Source organism: Plectropomus leopardus, chromosome 20, assembly GCF_008729295.1.
Source record: "Plectropomus leopardus isolate mb chromosome 20, YSFRI_Pleo_2.0, whole genome shotgun sequence".
NCBI lineage: Eukaryota > Metazoa > Chordata > Actinopteri > Perciformes > Serranidae > Plectropomus > Plectropomus leopardus.
In genome coordinates this window covers 20904995-20920676 of record NC_056482.1, presented here as the reverse complement: position 1 = coordinate 20920676, position 15682 = coordinate 20904995, and the positions used below count along the sequence as shown (strand labels likewise).

Genomic DNA, 15682 nt, shown 5'->3' with positions numbered 1-15682 from the left:
CAACTGTTGTTGTGGGCTAACTAACGTACAAAAGTCAGTATAAACAGACTGACTTGGAGCAAGCCCTGAACTCACTATGTTGTCACCTTAACAACTAAGGACAATCGCCATTTTCATTTTTTCTAGGAAAATTACCATGGGAAAAGTTCAGTGTCCCCTCTATGCATTCCATTTCTATGGTTTTGACTTTTCCAAAAATAAAAAATAAAAAAATCTGACTCTTCATCAAAATCTAAGATGGGCTAAGAAGTACTTAAATAAATTTTTTAAGGCCTTGTTTAAGGTCTGCACTAAGGTTACAGTTTAATAACCACAGAGGGTGTAAAATGTACTACAGTGAGGGATATTAGAGTTGCACGGTTGTATCTGCAATCTTTTAAGAGCCAACTCAAATACAGAACATCTGGTGTCTTCGTGTGTCATGAGCTTTAGTCATCAAAAGAGCAATGGTCCAACCTATCCCAAGAGATATGAAGTTATGAGCTGAAACGGCTGGCTTCCATACATGTGCTGCTGTAGCTGAATGTGTAACACAAACTGCTCACAGGATTCCTGCTGGTGCCAGGAATGTTAAAAACAACAAGTCCTCCTCCCTAAATGGCAGGATAGGTAATTTGTCATTGCCTTCCAAAACAATCTATACGAGCATTTCCTGATCAGGCACACCTGTTTGCCGGATAACATAGTTTGTCATTATGCAAGAAACTACATGGTCAACCAAAACCACTTAGTTTAGGAACAGGGAAGACTGTGGACATGTTTAAAAGAAACCAGCATTAACTCCTGGTAGGAGATGGGATGTGGAGTCCAGTCATCCACAAGCCCTCTACCTGAGGAGGTTTTATAGCACTATAACCATGTCATGCCTCTTGAGCCTTTGCTTATGAAGGAGAACAGTCATTATTCCAAATACCCAGCCCAGTTGCTGGAAGAAACTGTTGGCAAAGTATGTTTCTGCAAACCACAAAGACTTTACATTTACAAGTTTTATGCGTATTAACGATTCTGAAGTGACGTACTGTTGTATACAAACTGACATATATTGGGAAGAGGAGGGGATGATGGATGGTGGGATGCTGCAGACCACTGTTTGTGTTTTAGTGAGTCATTGCTGTGTTTCCATTGACTTTTTAGGCTTAAAACATGGGGGTTTTTGTAGCGACCTGTCAATGTTTTTCCAGAAGCTTTCTAGGCACCAAATGTGGGTGTTTTGTAGAGACCTGTCGGTGTTTTACCAGTGGCTTTCTAGACACTAAATGTGGGTGTTTTGTAGCAACAATCAATGTTTGGCTGCACTAGTTTTCTATCACTCCAAACCACACAAAAAGCAGAAAATAGGCCACTTCACATGCAATGCACACTATAGCATACATACAATATGTGTTGAGTATGTGCTGACCATAAATGTGATTCTACTATGGAGAGTAACATATGACATGGAACATTAGAGTTTGGGGTTCATTTCCTACAGGACTCATACATGCAGAATATTTTATATCCACTATAAAACATTTGCTTAAAAACATCTGCTCTTTGATGCATGGAAGGTAAATGATGACTTTGGACCGAGCTATCACTGAAGTATCTTACATAGTATAGTCTAGAAAAACGACACTAACTGTGCAAAGTATTAGGAACAGCTGCTTTTCTTGTGACTCTAATGGACCAGGTAGGCATGTAGAAGCTACATCTTGTTTCAACTGTAATCCACTATCAGTTATTATACAGAGTATTATGACTAACAGATGATTCATGCCTCAAATTTTAAGATGTAGACACAAATAGCAAAGGACACTCAAATCATGCACACTCACAGTGTAGTGGATATTAACTCCAATTTTGACATTTCAGAAGCCTTATTCTGTGTTATTTTAGTTGTTAATAAGTAGTTGTGAAAAATATTCCCATGAAAGAGGAACGTTTATTTTAACCGAATGGGTCCACATGAAGGCAATTTGAGTTCAGAGAGAAAATGCTGCAATCAGGTTCTCATTGCTCTCTGGGAGAACTGTTCTTCCAGACATAATCCCAATCATGCTATCATTATACTTACAACAGGAAATGAAGGCTTTGGTGCTAGCCAGAAACTTAAGCATCATCATCAAAGTAATCCCATCATGTTTAACAGCCTACCTTTTCATTTATGTTTGGCCAGCTCATTATATCACAGAATTACAGGGGTTATTTTCCTGGAAGTAGCACATGCTTCATTCTCACTTCCTGAAGTCATGGTATCTTCTCAGTGACTTTCCTGACTTAAGTGCAGGCCAGGGGTTCTCAGACTTTTTTAGACCACAAAACCCACTCAAGGAAAATGACACCCCAAGCCACTCAGTCCTCCAATATATGTGTATATGTACACAGATGGTCTTCAGGTTTAACGATAATAGATTTAAGATATCATATTATTAAGTAACATAGGGCTCATTCTCAGCCACTCAGAATAAAACCCAACAGGCATTCTGCAGATTTACAGATTCAATGTTTAACTTCAAATGCTTGTCTTGTTTCCATGTATAATGGGGAATTAGAGAGCGTACTCACTCAAATATGTTGGTAATGCCAAAACTGGTGGTCAAAGATCAGACAGTGATAGATATAATCAACATTTGGGTAGCTGTGGCTCAGGAGATGGAGCAGCTCATCCACTGATCTGAAGATGGGCAGTTCAATACCCCATGTTGAATGTATCCTTGGGCAAGATATTGCTCTCCAATTTTCTCGGTATTTGTGTCATGGTGTGTGTGTAAAAAACTGATGAGCAGATGTCCTTATGTATGGTAGCCTTTGCCACCTGTGTATAAAGTGGTCGGAAGACTAGAGGAGGCAATGAACAATTACACATTTGTTTACTTTTGGTTTTTTTAGCTTTGTTTGTATGTAAAATGTTTCATTTACTCTGATGGCTTGTATTGTTGCAACAGCTGAGCTCCTGAAAAACACCTTACCAGAAAGCGTTTTAATATGACAACTAACACTAGGTGTTATCATGCCAATTTTAAGTAATTTTTGCAAGAATGAGTCCTTGATTTCAGACAAAGGTGAGTTTCATCACTTTTGTCTACTAAAATGCTAACTAGCTGTTTTTTGCCAGCTTTAGCTAGCAAGAAAAAATATGTTATATTAGCTTAATTGATTGGCTGAAAATGCTGTCTTTAGTTGAGTTTTTTGAATCATCAAGCTCACTTGTTTTAGAAGGAGAATCTTGAAAAGAGGGAAAATATTTACTTGATAGCTACATGTATGGCATTGTACTAAAATAGCCAAACACTCCACTACAGCATCTAGGACCAACTCCAACACAGTGGGGAAATACTACACAGTGGGTGTGGAGATTGGGCTTTTTATTAACATGACCTGTGATCCCACAGAATAAGAATATGAAATATTGCTTCGTCAGGTCACTACTGTAGGTTGCAAGAAATATACATTCAAAATTTTAGCATCATGTGTTCTTATGTGCACATGTATTGGAATGTGAAACTGGTTTGTGAACTGAAGCCAACTGTGTTGAGAAAAAAAAAGAGAAAAAGGAGACAGAAAATTTGCTAATATTTGTGAATCACATAAACATTTTTCTCAGTTTCATGACACGTGTCTGTGTGTTTGTGAGCAAGTGTAAGTGTGTGTGTGTGTGTGTGTGTGTGTGTTACAGAGTCTGTGCAGCATATGCGTGTGAAAGCTAATTGCTTCCAGAGGCAGGATGTGACATGATGAGCCCCTCCCTCTCTGCTGACCTGGCACAGACACACACACACACACACACACACACACACACACACACACACTGCACAGGAGAGTAGTAACAGCTTACCCTGACAGACTCTCTCACTGAGCAAAGCCATAAAAACATAAAGAGGCTGTTGGGCCACAGGGCCTATGTGTTTGTGTGAGTGTGTGTGTATGCACCGTGATGTTTGCACTTGTAAGCATTTTTGTGTTTTTGTGTTTCTGGTTAGAGGCCAGGAATGTTTGATATAAAACTAAACATCCACACACAAAGTATCAGTCACACTTCAACTATTCACTGGTTAAAATCTGCAGGAAACTTGGATTCTTGGATACATTCATAAATACAGGCATTAGTTGTGTTGGCGGCCTCGCTACCAACGCCCTTAGATGTTATCAACCCTATTTAACAATGCCCTTGTATTCTTTTAATTTTTTCCATCTTTAGTATGTAGCAAATGTAATTGGCAGGTCATTGTTAAGCCAGACTATAGTTTTAAACATGACAAAATGACATGAGGACATTCCCATAAGCAGATTCTGCACTAATTAAGTCTTTGTGGACCCCACCCTCTATTCACATGTGGTTCTTTTGTAACTACACTGTATTTTTGACTCGTATATATGTGGAAACATACACGTAGACACAATCCACAATACCTGTTGTCTCCACCGCTGACATGGTATCCCAGACCTTGTCACATTTGCGCTGCCTTGGTAGAAACGGCCTCTGTCATTGTAACATGTTGCTGTTGACACAAAACAAAAAGGGATATATGATGAATGTGTAATTTTCAACGATGATGATCTAAAGTAAACATCTCGAAGCTTTTCATTTGAATAATTGTCCGTTAAATCACTCTCGAAACTAGAGAACACAATGGTGTTTGAGCCTATTGACCACTGATGGAAGTATTGCAAAACTTATATATTTGCATTGCAGTGTGTCAAGGATGACTTTTGTGGATAAAAAACACTGTATTAAGGTTATTGCTGTAACTTCATTTAAAAAAAAAAAGCATTTAACTGGGAAAATACAACTTTACATTTATCATAAAGGGTTCACAGGAAATGCAATGTGGTTTTTCATGGAGCTTTTCAGTGGTAAAAAAAAAAGGCCAACTTTTGTTTGACTCCTGTATTAAAACAACAATGATTTGTCTATTGCTCCCAGAACTCCATGAGCTGTAGTATTAAACTGCATTTCCTGTCATTTTGTCATTGATTGTGCTGATTAATACAAATACATTTGTGTTGCACATAAACACTTCTCACACTTACTTGTAATTTGATCCCTCTTGATGTCTGAAATGTAAAAAAAACCAAAAAAAAAACAGATTTAGTAATCACAGCTATTAAGTATTCTGAATAAAAAATATCATGCATAAATCAGTATAGCACTAAAGGTCAGTCCAGTACATTAAACATTATATTACAAAAAAAACATGCATGTTTCTACACCTACATCCTTTAAAGCAACACCACACACACACAAGCCTGCAGCTGTATATTTTGGCTCAGCAAGTCAGGCCCTCTTAATGACCTCATCAGTATCAGTGACCTGCAGTTTAGCAGGCCGAGCTTTATTTGGCTGTAAGTTGCTTTTCTTTTACGTAATGCTGCATTTCCTTTCTGCTTTTCTGCTCGATTGCTCAAGCAGTTTCTTCAGTGCTGAATATTTAGCCAAAACAATTCAAATATATACTTATTATTTTTCAAATAAACCGTGTTTCAGTTAACTCCTCAAGTGAGTCCATGTAATTCTTCACATTTTAGATAATGTGCTTCTTTTTTTTGAAATACTACTCAAAGTTGTCTCACGACGTGATATCTTACCTACAAAAGGGACATGGGTACAAGCATCGGGGTCTGTGCGAAGGCTCGGTAAGGCCTGACAGTTGGGCAGCAGTGAACTGTGAGTGTTGGACCCAGTGACAGAGCTGAAGACACCAGGCTGGACTGAACTGCTGCCTTCTAATACCAACCACTCCTTATGGCAGTACAACTCTTTCACTGCCAGGCAGTGTTCTCTGTTTGGTAAAGGGGTAAAAAAAAAAGAGATGATGATGTGCCATCAAATTAACATAAGTTAATTTGTAACTTAGGTGATTCGTATACGGTTCTATCAAAGAGTACAATGGAAGCAAAGAGCTGCATACGCTACCTGCAGACAGGTTTAGGTGCCGGTCCTAACCCTGATGGGTTGCAGTCAGGGAAGGAGGAGTGGCAGAGCAGTGAGCGCACCGCAGGACTGCACTGCATACTGAGTCCTTCCAGCTCTGTCCACCAGCTCTGAACCAGGTATTCCTGCATGTCCTCGGGATCCGATAGGGACGAGTTAAAGAAAACCAGCAAGTCATCTCGCAGGATGGTGCGGCACACGTCTCCACGATACGCACTGCAGTAGCCAGCGATGCCCTTGTAGAGTCTGTGGGTAGAACACATACATAAACATCCATGTACACACAAGTATACGATTTGATTGCCTCACCCAAAAGAATCCAAAATGTGCATTTATCTTTCATTAATTTTTTTATACCAGCTTGTTTTTCTGTACACCACTTTGTGCTCATTTCACCAATGTTCTCTAACTCCTAAATAGTCCTCCAAAACATGAAAGACCCCTCAGCTAAACCATAATTACTCTAGAGAGTATGGCATAGTAAAAATTAAGTCATTGATATCGACTGTAACTGGAGTGAAAAAGTATAATCTGGGAGTAAGTATTGCTTTTGTTTCTGCTTGTCTGAAACTTGATATTGTACATATGAGCTTGGACACCTGTGTTAACCTGTGTTCACACCTTCATCTGACACGTCCATCATGACGCTCGTCCATGACCCAGATTTCATCCCTAATCCATTAATCCCTCGCCCTTTATCCCTTCATCCCTTCTACCCTTTACCTTCATACCTCAACCCTCATTCCTTCATCCCACTTCCTGCAATCCCTTCATCTTTCCCTTCGTATATTTTATCCATCATATCCAATACTAAATCTTAATCTTTATCTGCGGGATCTTTGTTAGCTAACTGACAGTTAACTTCTGTGGAGGTGTGTGCACTTAACAAAAAGAAAAGAAAAAAAAATAAATGATCTACATGTGAAATATCTTCTTTAAAATCATCCAGATGTGCTCTCAGAAAAGGCTGTAGAAAGTCCATATGAAACTGCATCCTGTTCTGCCTGTTGGACTTAAGTCTGTTCATCCTCCAGCGTGGATCCACATGTCTCTGTCTGCCTCACATCCAGGCTCTCTCTGCCTGCTTGTCTGTCTGACAGTCGGTGTACCGCACCACTTACAAACTCCAGATGTCACCTCATGGGAAACTTGATGCTTCAGCAGAGTCAAACCATCAAACTTAAAGTTGATCTGTAAATCTATCAACCCCATCATAATGTCTTTTTACTTTCTCTCTTTGACTCCCAGTTTCTGTGTTATATATATATATGCTCCAGATGTTCTCATAAGTTGACAAACATGTAAAATCTAACCATTTAGGCTTTATCGTTGACCTGCAATCCACTATCTCCTTCTTCATTCTTGCATCAGAAATTCTCATCAGGCCATTCCCAAAGCCAACAACTACCTTTCGTTCCTCTTACCTTTCTCTTTATCTATCTTGCTCTCTCTGCAGTTACATAGTCCAGATGTGGTAACTGGGGTACAGCAAAGTTCAAATTCAGCTCACACCATATGAGTGACTTACAGACTGGCTCCCTCTTGGCACTGAAGGTTTATTGCAAGAGTTGAAATGCATATTGTCTACGGCAGAACCAAAGGAAGCAACGGCACTTAGTTTCTTCAAACACAGTGAAAACACAGATGGTGTCCACATAGAATTTAGTGACCAACAATGTGCTGTGTCATTTTTATGATTCAAGGTGGTTCAACCGAGCTGAAACACACACAAACCTGTACTGTGCTGTTTGCAAGTGTGTGTGTCTGTGTGTTTGTGTGTGTGTGGTGTGTGCTAACTGTACATGTGCACATGCAGTCACAAATTACCATGCAATGAAGAGAGGAGAAACATGGAGGGAAAACATGATACAAAAGGTAAAGAAATTTAACATATATAAGGCCCATTTCTCTTACCTCCACTCTATGGGGAAGTGACAATATCCAGAATTTGTTGGTTGAAGAAACATAAGCAGGAGAAAAGGGGAGAAGAGAGGAGGGAAAAAGACAAAAATCAGTCTCAGTATGAAGAGAAAACCAACCATGGTGCTTCTTTTACCAACTCATGGTTAACTTTGAGCAGACTGAGGGATAGCCAGGTGGAGGAACAGTGTGTGTGGTCAGGGAGGACGGCATGTGTGTGTTTGTTTTAGGTGACTGTGGGCTGAGGTAGGAACCAAATGTGGGGGAACAACCAACAGCTGAAGCCACACAAAACACAACCAATAAAACTGGCAGGTCACATACTGTAATTCAAGACAAAGCAGTGACAACCCCCTTACACACACAGATATAAGAGCTACAAGTATGTATGGTATTTGGCTTGCTAACTTCAAAATGATTGGAAAAAACTGTATCAAATGGAGATAAAAAAAAAGGGGGTTCACTACCTGCGACAGTGACTTTAGCTGTTGCCTTGACAGTATTGGCTCCAGCGCTGTGCTTGTTGGAGGCCAGACATGTATACAGAGCTGGCTTATTCACCGTCACTTTAAGAACGGACAGGATCACCTCTCCTGTCAAAGTCTCTTCGACTGATGCGCCTGTGATCTAGAAAACAAGAAAAAAAAACATGAACAGCAAAGCAAAAGACAGCAGAAATAATTTCATATAAAAGGACAAATTACACTTAAAATATTCACCATAACTGTATTGTCTTTAAGCATGTTACATGCCTCCTCTCATCAAAAATAGTTATTAATTGTTTTTTGTTCACTTGAGAGCAGCACAACAACCTGAAAACACAACATTGTCATATTATATTATCTTATACTGCTGTGATGCAAAACTTTTGCATATTTAAACATCTGCACAGAGCAACAGTAGACATTAAATAGGTGGTTTCCGCCAACTCTCAATGGAAATATTTAGTTCTTTAGCTGCTAAATGCTCCAATACACTAATACTGATTAGTTCAACTTTAAAAACAGACTTCACTACAGCTATATGCCCTAAAACATCATAATTGGGCCTCTCTTTAGTACTATAAAGTATGAAGCTTTTAAATGTTACAAATGATTCCATTGAGGTATGGCAGCATATCTGAAACTTTCCAAGCTCTTTTTTTTCTTTTTAACCTGTAACTGAAGCCAATCTGCAGGACATCTTTGATGAGTTTCAAATAATTAGGTGAGAATTTTGTTGGTCAAAGATTTCATAATGAAAGCTAAGAAATGACCGTTGCCCTATGTTAGCAGGTATCATTTCTGTCCCAGGATGATTATGAGTTTGGTTATATCCAGATCACAGAGGTTTAAATCTTATGAGATCAAACGGTGTAGCAGGCCTTTTGATCCCATTACTTACCAGATGATGGCAGTAACACAAATTGAGTTGTAAACATATCATGAAGGTGGGAAAATTTGACCGAAAAAATCCATCATGAATTATATTTTAAAAAAGTCTTTAGATTGTATGTGTAATGTGTTCATTAACTGATTATACTGCAGTGTCGTGGGTGCTGAGTCGAACACTATTTGACTGGCATTAATATAACGACTTGTGATCATTTAAAAGATTTAAGAATTCCCTGGTATTCACACTGGGCAGATGTAACCAGATAAAATGTCTTTGTTGTTTTTAGTTTTTGCATTGCTGCACAACACTCAGATATATCATTTATATATATACATGTGGGACTCTGTGGAGTGTGTGTGGGGGTGGTTTGAGGTGCTGATGTGCGAGGTGTCTATATTTGAAGCTGTGTCTGACACCGCCTGTTTTTAGGACGAGCACGATCCAGCAGCCAGGCTGAAATTAATAACCTCAACAAGCTGCCAGAAAAGCAACTCACACAGTCATTTTAATCAGCACACACACACACACACACACACACACACACACACACACACACACACATTATTTACAAGCATTATGGGCCCTGTAATCACATTGTAGCTAGCACCTAAGACTGTTAAAACCCAGACATTATGTGGTGTATGTCTGCCCGCAATGGCATGCTTAAAAAATGTCATTTAAATGTAACATTTTTAAGGTGGCCAAGTATGTAAGTCCATATTTGTGATTTTTTCAAGCCTTTAAAATTGGGTACTTTTTATGAGGATCACAGAGGTTTGTAGGGGTGGAGTGGAAAAGTGAGACTACTATGCATAAAAAAAACAGCCCTCTTAAAAGAAAAAAAGAGGAGCAAGTGCATGACAAAATTTACAAGATTTTAATTTCAGTGCAGCCACTAAAATCTAAATAGAGCATTGTTTCTTTAATACTCTTTATTGCCTACAGGAAGTGGAGAACTCACTCTCCTGGTGTTTTACTTAAATTACATTATTGCAGTATAAGAAAAAAAAATGTTTGTACTTGCCACAAGTCATTAATAGTGACTTCTCCTGTTGTCTCTAAAAGCATTGCATGTGGCTACAAATGCTAGGGGGATTGAAACAAAACCATCATAATGGCTTCCATGTTTTGCTGTGGTCCAGTGTTATGGGATAGCCCTTTTTTTTCTTCTTATAATTATTACTATTACCTTATTATTAATTTGAACATTTGTATTATTATTATTATTATTATTATTATTAATAGATTTTTAGACTTAGCATACCTTATAATATTTAGACACTTGACTCTCCCTGTCACAAAATCTGTGTCTGTTTTCCTGCATTATCAAAATATTTATCTTCAGGTACTGTTTCATTTCCCACAGTTTTCCTTCTTTTTATGATCTCAATAAACACCAGCCCTCTGTAGAGGCTATATATTCCAAGGAAACCACCTTACATGGCTGGGCTGTTAGACCATCGAGCCAGATTCTCACACAAGTCTACAGTTAACACAAAACATTCGACACCCCGAGAACATTGCTTGCTCCTTTAAAAAGGCATCCCAATTAATAACTGATAACACCGTGAATTGTTGGCTAAATGGAAAGCAATCTCTTCAATCCTCTGTCACTATAATGAGAATTCCTTTGCTGTTTATATCACTGATCCCACAGCCAGTCTTTAACTGTGTCTGTGTGTGGAGGAGAGAGAAAGAGAAAGACAGGCAGGGAGACGGGGGATAACTGTGTGATTTCTTGTGTGTCTGCATTTCAGTATACTGTACGTGTGTGTGTGGATTAGCGTCGCTCATGTCCTGTTCTTCCTATTTGCCCTTGCAAATTAACTCCTGTGTTATGATTTTAATCTTTTTTTTTTCTTTTTTTTTATCAAGTTACATGGACAACAAATAGACAGCATACCACTGTTGTCATGCACAGTCACACATACAGTGACAGGTGTCTCAAAAAATCATCATTAAGCTTTAAATCACTTCTGAGCAGAGTATGTTGCTTCTATAGACCAAAATTAATGGGACACTATAGACTTAGCATCTGCATCAGCTGTACAGATCTGTATGTCTGTATGCCAAGCAAGAAACCCAATGAAGAATTTGTACTAAAAAAAAGTCATGGATTTTAAAAATGTACTGTAGGTCAGTTTATTTATGCAGTAAATTATTGTCTTAAACCCTGTGTCTGTTATTCAGATCTACCAGTTTGCTCAGCAGCTGATTGCCACCAGACAATGTTACTGTGTAGGTTCCAGATCTACACCGCAGTATGTGAAGATGAAGCTTTCATAAATAAAACTTAATGTGAGTATTATATTAGACTGCAATGCATGTTGGCTTTCCCGGTTATTGTCACAGCTTTCCCATTATGTCAGGCTCTGCAGTTGACAATGTGTCACAATGTCAGCTACGTGATGGAATTTCTCTGACGCTGGCTAGGCTGAGGAACATTTGAGCCAAACTTAACTCACTGTGAAGGAGACAACAATACTCCTGGTGAGATCACAAGCATTTGGGTGTAGCTACTACCTAAACAATGTAATTGCCTTGTATTTCATGGTAAAAATTCAATGGAGAGCTTTAGTGTCTTGTTGGCTTAGACAGAACAGAAATACATTCATAAAGATACAAAGATTTCAACAGAAAAATACAAAGAAAGAGCAAAGGACTATTTAGAAACCAATAAACATCTGCTTCTGCACACACAAAAACGCTAAAGCTGAACACTCACAGTATTCCCATTTTCCAGCCAGGTGATGGTGGGGATCGGATTTCCTGTGGCGTTACACTCCAGGGAAATCTGGCTGCCATACGCTACTCTCTTCTCCTTAGGAACTCGCAAGATTCGTGCTGGAGCTGAACACACAGCGCAGACATAAACTCACACACACATACTGCAACCAAACAATTATGTGACACTGGTTTGGACTGAAGTACGTATGTACACACTGTACTAAGCATAGAAAGTGAAACCACTTTAAAATACATACCCTGTACCTCTATGGTGACAGGCTTCGAAAAGGCCAAACCAAAGCTATTCCTGGCCACGCAGCGATACTGTCCTGCATCCTCCTTCTGTATGTTGTGGATCTTCAGTGCACCATAGTCAAGAATGGTTACACGGTCGCTGATCTACGAGAAATTGGACAATTCTTTTATCCTCCTTGTTTTTGGTTTCCCAAATTTTACAAGACACCCAAGACCAAGCCAAATAAGAAGGCATTTTGTTTCTTTTGTTAATATTAATCTACAGTCTGGATAACTTTGTAGTCTGTACCCTTAGCCAGTGATTTTGTAACTAACTGCTTATAATCAGTGAAACATTTCATGTAGCTGGAAAAATTCCATAAATGTCCTGTTGTTGTTGTTGTTGTTGTTGTTGTTGTACTTGTTGTACTTAAAACAATGGATAGTGCATATTTTACCCTGATAAGTTCATCGTCTTTGAGCCAGGTAACATCCGGTTTGGGGTTGCCGAGCGTAACACAAGGCAACACTGCTTTGGATTCTACCAAAAGGGTCACATTGGTTGGATGGCGTTTGATCTGTGGCTCTGTCGGAGAGAGTGACAAGATGGTTTAGCCATTTGTTTCAATGATATTGTAAGTGTGTTTTTCATAAAAGAGATTTATAATCTGCATATACTTTAAAAAAATAGGGACTCAAGATCAAGATTGATCCTTGAGCCATACAGTCTTGAGAAATAAAAGTCAACATACTCATCTTTAACTGCAGAGCTCCACAGCTCTTGGCTGCCTCTCCAATGCCGTTACTTGCAAGGCAGCAGTACTCTCCATTGTCCGACTCTCTCACATGAGGGATGGTCAGCATCTGTCCCTTCTCCCTGGTTATGTACCGAGGGTCATAGTACCTGGTCAGACAAGGAAAAGGAAATATACGTAGTAAATGGACCACATTTATACAGCACTTTTCTAAGTGACCACTCAATGCAGCACCATTCTCCAATTCACACGCTATATAAGGTGCCACCTGCTCAGCAGATAATTATTCATTGCACACACCAACCGGTAAATGATCACTCTTCTTCCTGAGCCAAAGCCGCCCCTATCAAATGTTTGAATATGTGAGTAAATATGTTTGTAATTGGCATTATTTATATTTCATATTTTTGCAAATGTTTGCAGTGTGATCGATGGTCAAAAATGAGCAGCTAATATTATATGCATTTTATCCAATTAGCTTCATTATTTAACAGGAAGTGCGCCAGGCTTAGAAGCCAATTTCAGTGGTGGCCAAACAGTGTATAACTTTGGATACATCACATGATGACACTGGACTAAAAAAGACTTTAAGTTTTGGAATTGTTATGCGACATATCTAAATGGGAAAGTGCATTTTGCATCAAACAGGCAGCCAAAATAAAGATAAAATTTCACAGATGATTAGATTTTTTGTCTAAAAGATTAGTCACTGAATGCTAAAGTTGTTGGATATTTAGGTGTAAACTTACATTATTGGGTGATTATTCTTGGTCCAAGTGATGTCAGCGGGGGGACGGGACTCCACTTCACAGATGAAGGTCGCATTGTGATCGAGTAGTATGTCCACCGTCTCTAATAAGGTGATGATACGAGGCGCTAGGCGGTGAAGATAAAAAGAAAAGCAAAGAAAAAGACTTTTGTTACAAAGCAAGAAATTCATCACATTTTATGTTAAAACCCGTACAGATCATTGATAGTGGATGCTTTTATTTTCTGTAAACTACAGAGGACATAGCTGAATGTGTCATTGAGCTAGATCACAGCTGCATCTTTTCATCCAAATTACTTGACATTTTGGGTGCTTTTATTGTAGATTGAATCATCTGTTTCAGTCACTCAGTTTCCAGCAATGACTGTTGACTAATGGAACCACATCGGAGGTTTTCTTACAGCTTTGACCTAAGTAGAGCAGCAGGGGGGTGACCTTCAGGGGATGAAAAGTCTGTTTACTGTTGAAATTATATATGAAGCATTTGGGAATTTCCAACTTTATTCAAAGCTAGAAGAAAAAAAAAGAGAATTATATGGAAGAGTGACAGAAAATGAATGACTTAACTAGTTTAACTAGTTTTTGTATTCAAGTAGAAGTTGAAACAAGGACAATACTTTAATTTAAGGTGCAAGGATAGGCTCCATTCCCAGTGTGCACACTGTCCCCTACTATCCCGTTGCCACAGATGGGCTGCGTTAAAAGGAAAATGGGTAAATTACCAGTTGTGTGTACACTGCAAGTTATTAGAACCAGTTGTTTTTTTCTGTGATATAAACCAGGTGAAAATCAATATTTATCTCATCCATACAGTTTGCTTCAATCACAAAAGGGGGTTGTGGTAAAAAGGTTATTTTCCGACAAGTGGACATAAATAATTAGATGGTCTGACATGTATTTATTTTTTACTCTGGGTGAATATATTGAAGGGGAGAAAATGAGAGGGGGAATAAAAACAAAGAAAAGACATGTTCAAAGGGAAAGGGGATGGAAGAAGATTGTAGTAGCAAAGGGGTAGGCAGCAGCTGTTTATGTGGATTCAGATTAGAGACATCAGCATTGCTTTAAACTTTGTATGAACTAAAGAGCGGAAGAGAGAAAATAGAAAACAGAAGAGAGAAGAGATGGAAAGATCAGAGAGGGAAGAAGGAATGACAAAGAAAGTGAAGAAGAAAAATAAAGGAAATTATAGACATGGATGAGGCTTACAGGATGTTGTGCATGTTTTCTCTTTTCTGAAATTAAGATTTAAACAACAACACAGCTGGAAAAAACAGCCCACATCCCCACCTCCAACCTCAGGTCACTGCTGCTGTTTGATTCATGGACCGGTGATGGACAGAAAGCTACTGAAAATCAAACTGAACCCTTGACGCAAGGGCTTTTAAATGCTGGGATGCAATTTTTGCCAAGGTCAGAGTAAGGTGAAATATCTCACTGGTACCTGCTTTATTACATTATTTCATGTATGCAGTCTAAAATCTCAATTTTAGCCATGCAAGTAGCATATCTATATGAATGACACACATGGTTTGTTGGTCAGGTGGTCTACCACTTAACTAAAATATCTCAACACAGTTGGATGGATTGCAATGAAACTTTATATATTTGTGATCCCCAGACAATGAATCACAATGATGATGGTGATCCCTTGACTTTAGTGACATTAGCAGGTTGAAAGTTTTGGCTTTTCCTGAAATGTCTTAAGAATTACTGCACATATTGCTGTGACATTTGGTAGATATGCATGGTTCCCAGAGGGTTAACCTCAGTAACTTTGGTAAACTCCTGACATTTCCTCTAGCATCACCATAAGGTTCACGTTTGTAAGTTTCCTTTGTTAAATGTCTCAACAACTACAAGATGTTTTGCATTGACATTTTATGCAGATATACATGGTCCGTCGGGATGATTCCCAATAACTTTGGTGATTCCTTGACTTAAGCGCCACCAGGAGGTTGACATTTTTGGCTTTTGTTGACACATCTTGAG

General features: G+C 38.8%; 1 protein-coding gene across 1 annotated transcript in view; it reads right to left on the bottom strand.

Moving 5' to 3' along the window:
* The window catches only part of musk (muscle, skeletal, receptor tyrosine kinase), a 30655-nt gene that overhangs the window by 10542 nt on the left and 4431 nt on the right, over positions 1–15682 (bottom strand). The window contains exons 2-12 of the mRNA XM_042509459.1: positions 13671–13797; positions 12919–13070; positions 12625–12752; positions 12190–12331; positions 11931–12055; positions 8299–8458; positions 7826–7832; positions 5894–6157; positions 5566–5759; positions 5011–5034; positions 4390–4478 (exon numbers count right to left, since the gene is read on the bottom strand). Of these exons, the coding sequence (XP_042365393.1) occupies positions 4390–4478; positions 5011–5034; positions 5566–5759; positions 5894–6157; positions 7826–7832; positions 8299–8458; positions 11931–12055; positions 12190–12331; positions 12625–12752; positions 12919–13070; positions 13671–13797 (1412 nt within the window). The remainder of the gene's footprint in view (positions 1–4389; positions 4479–5010; positions 5035–5565; positions 5760–5893; positions 6158–7825; positions 7833–8298; positions 8459–11930; positions 12056–12189; positions 12332–12624; positions 12753–12918; positions 13071–13670; positions 13798–15682) is intronic.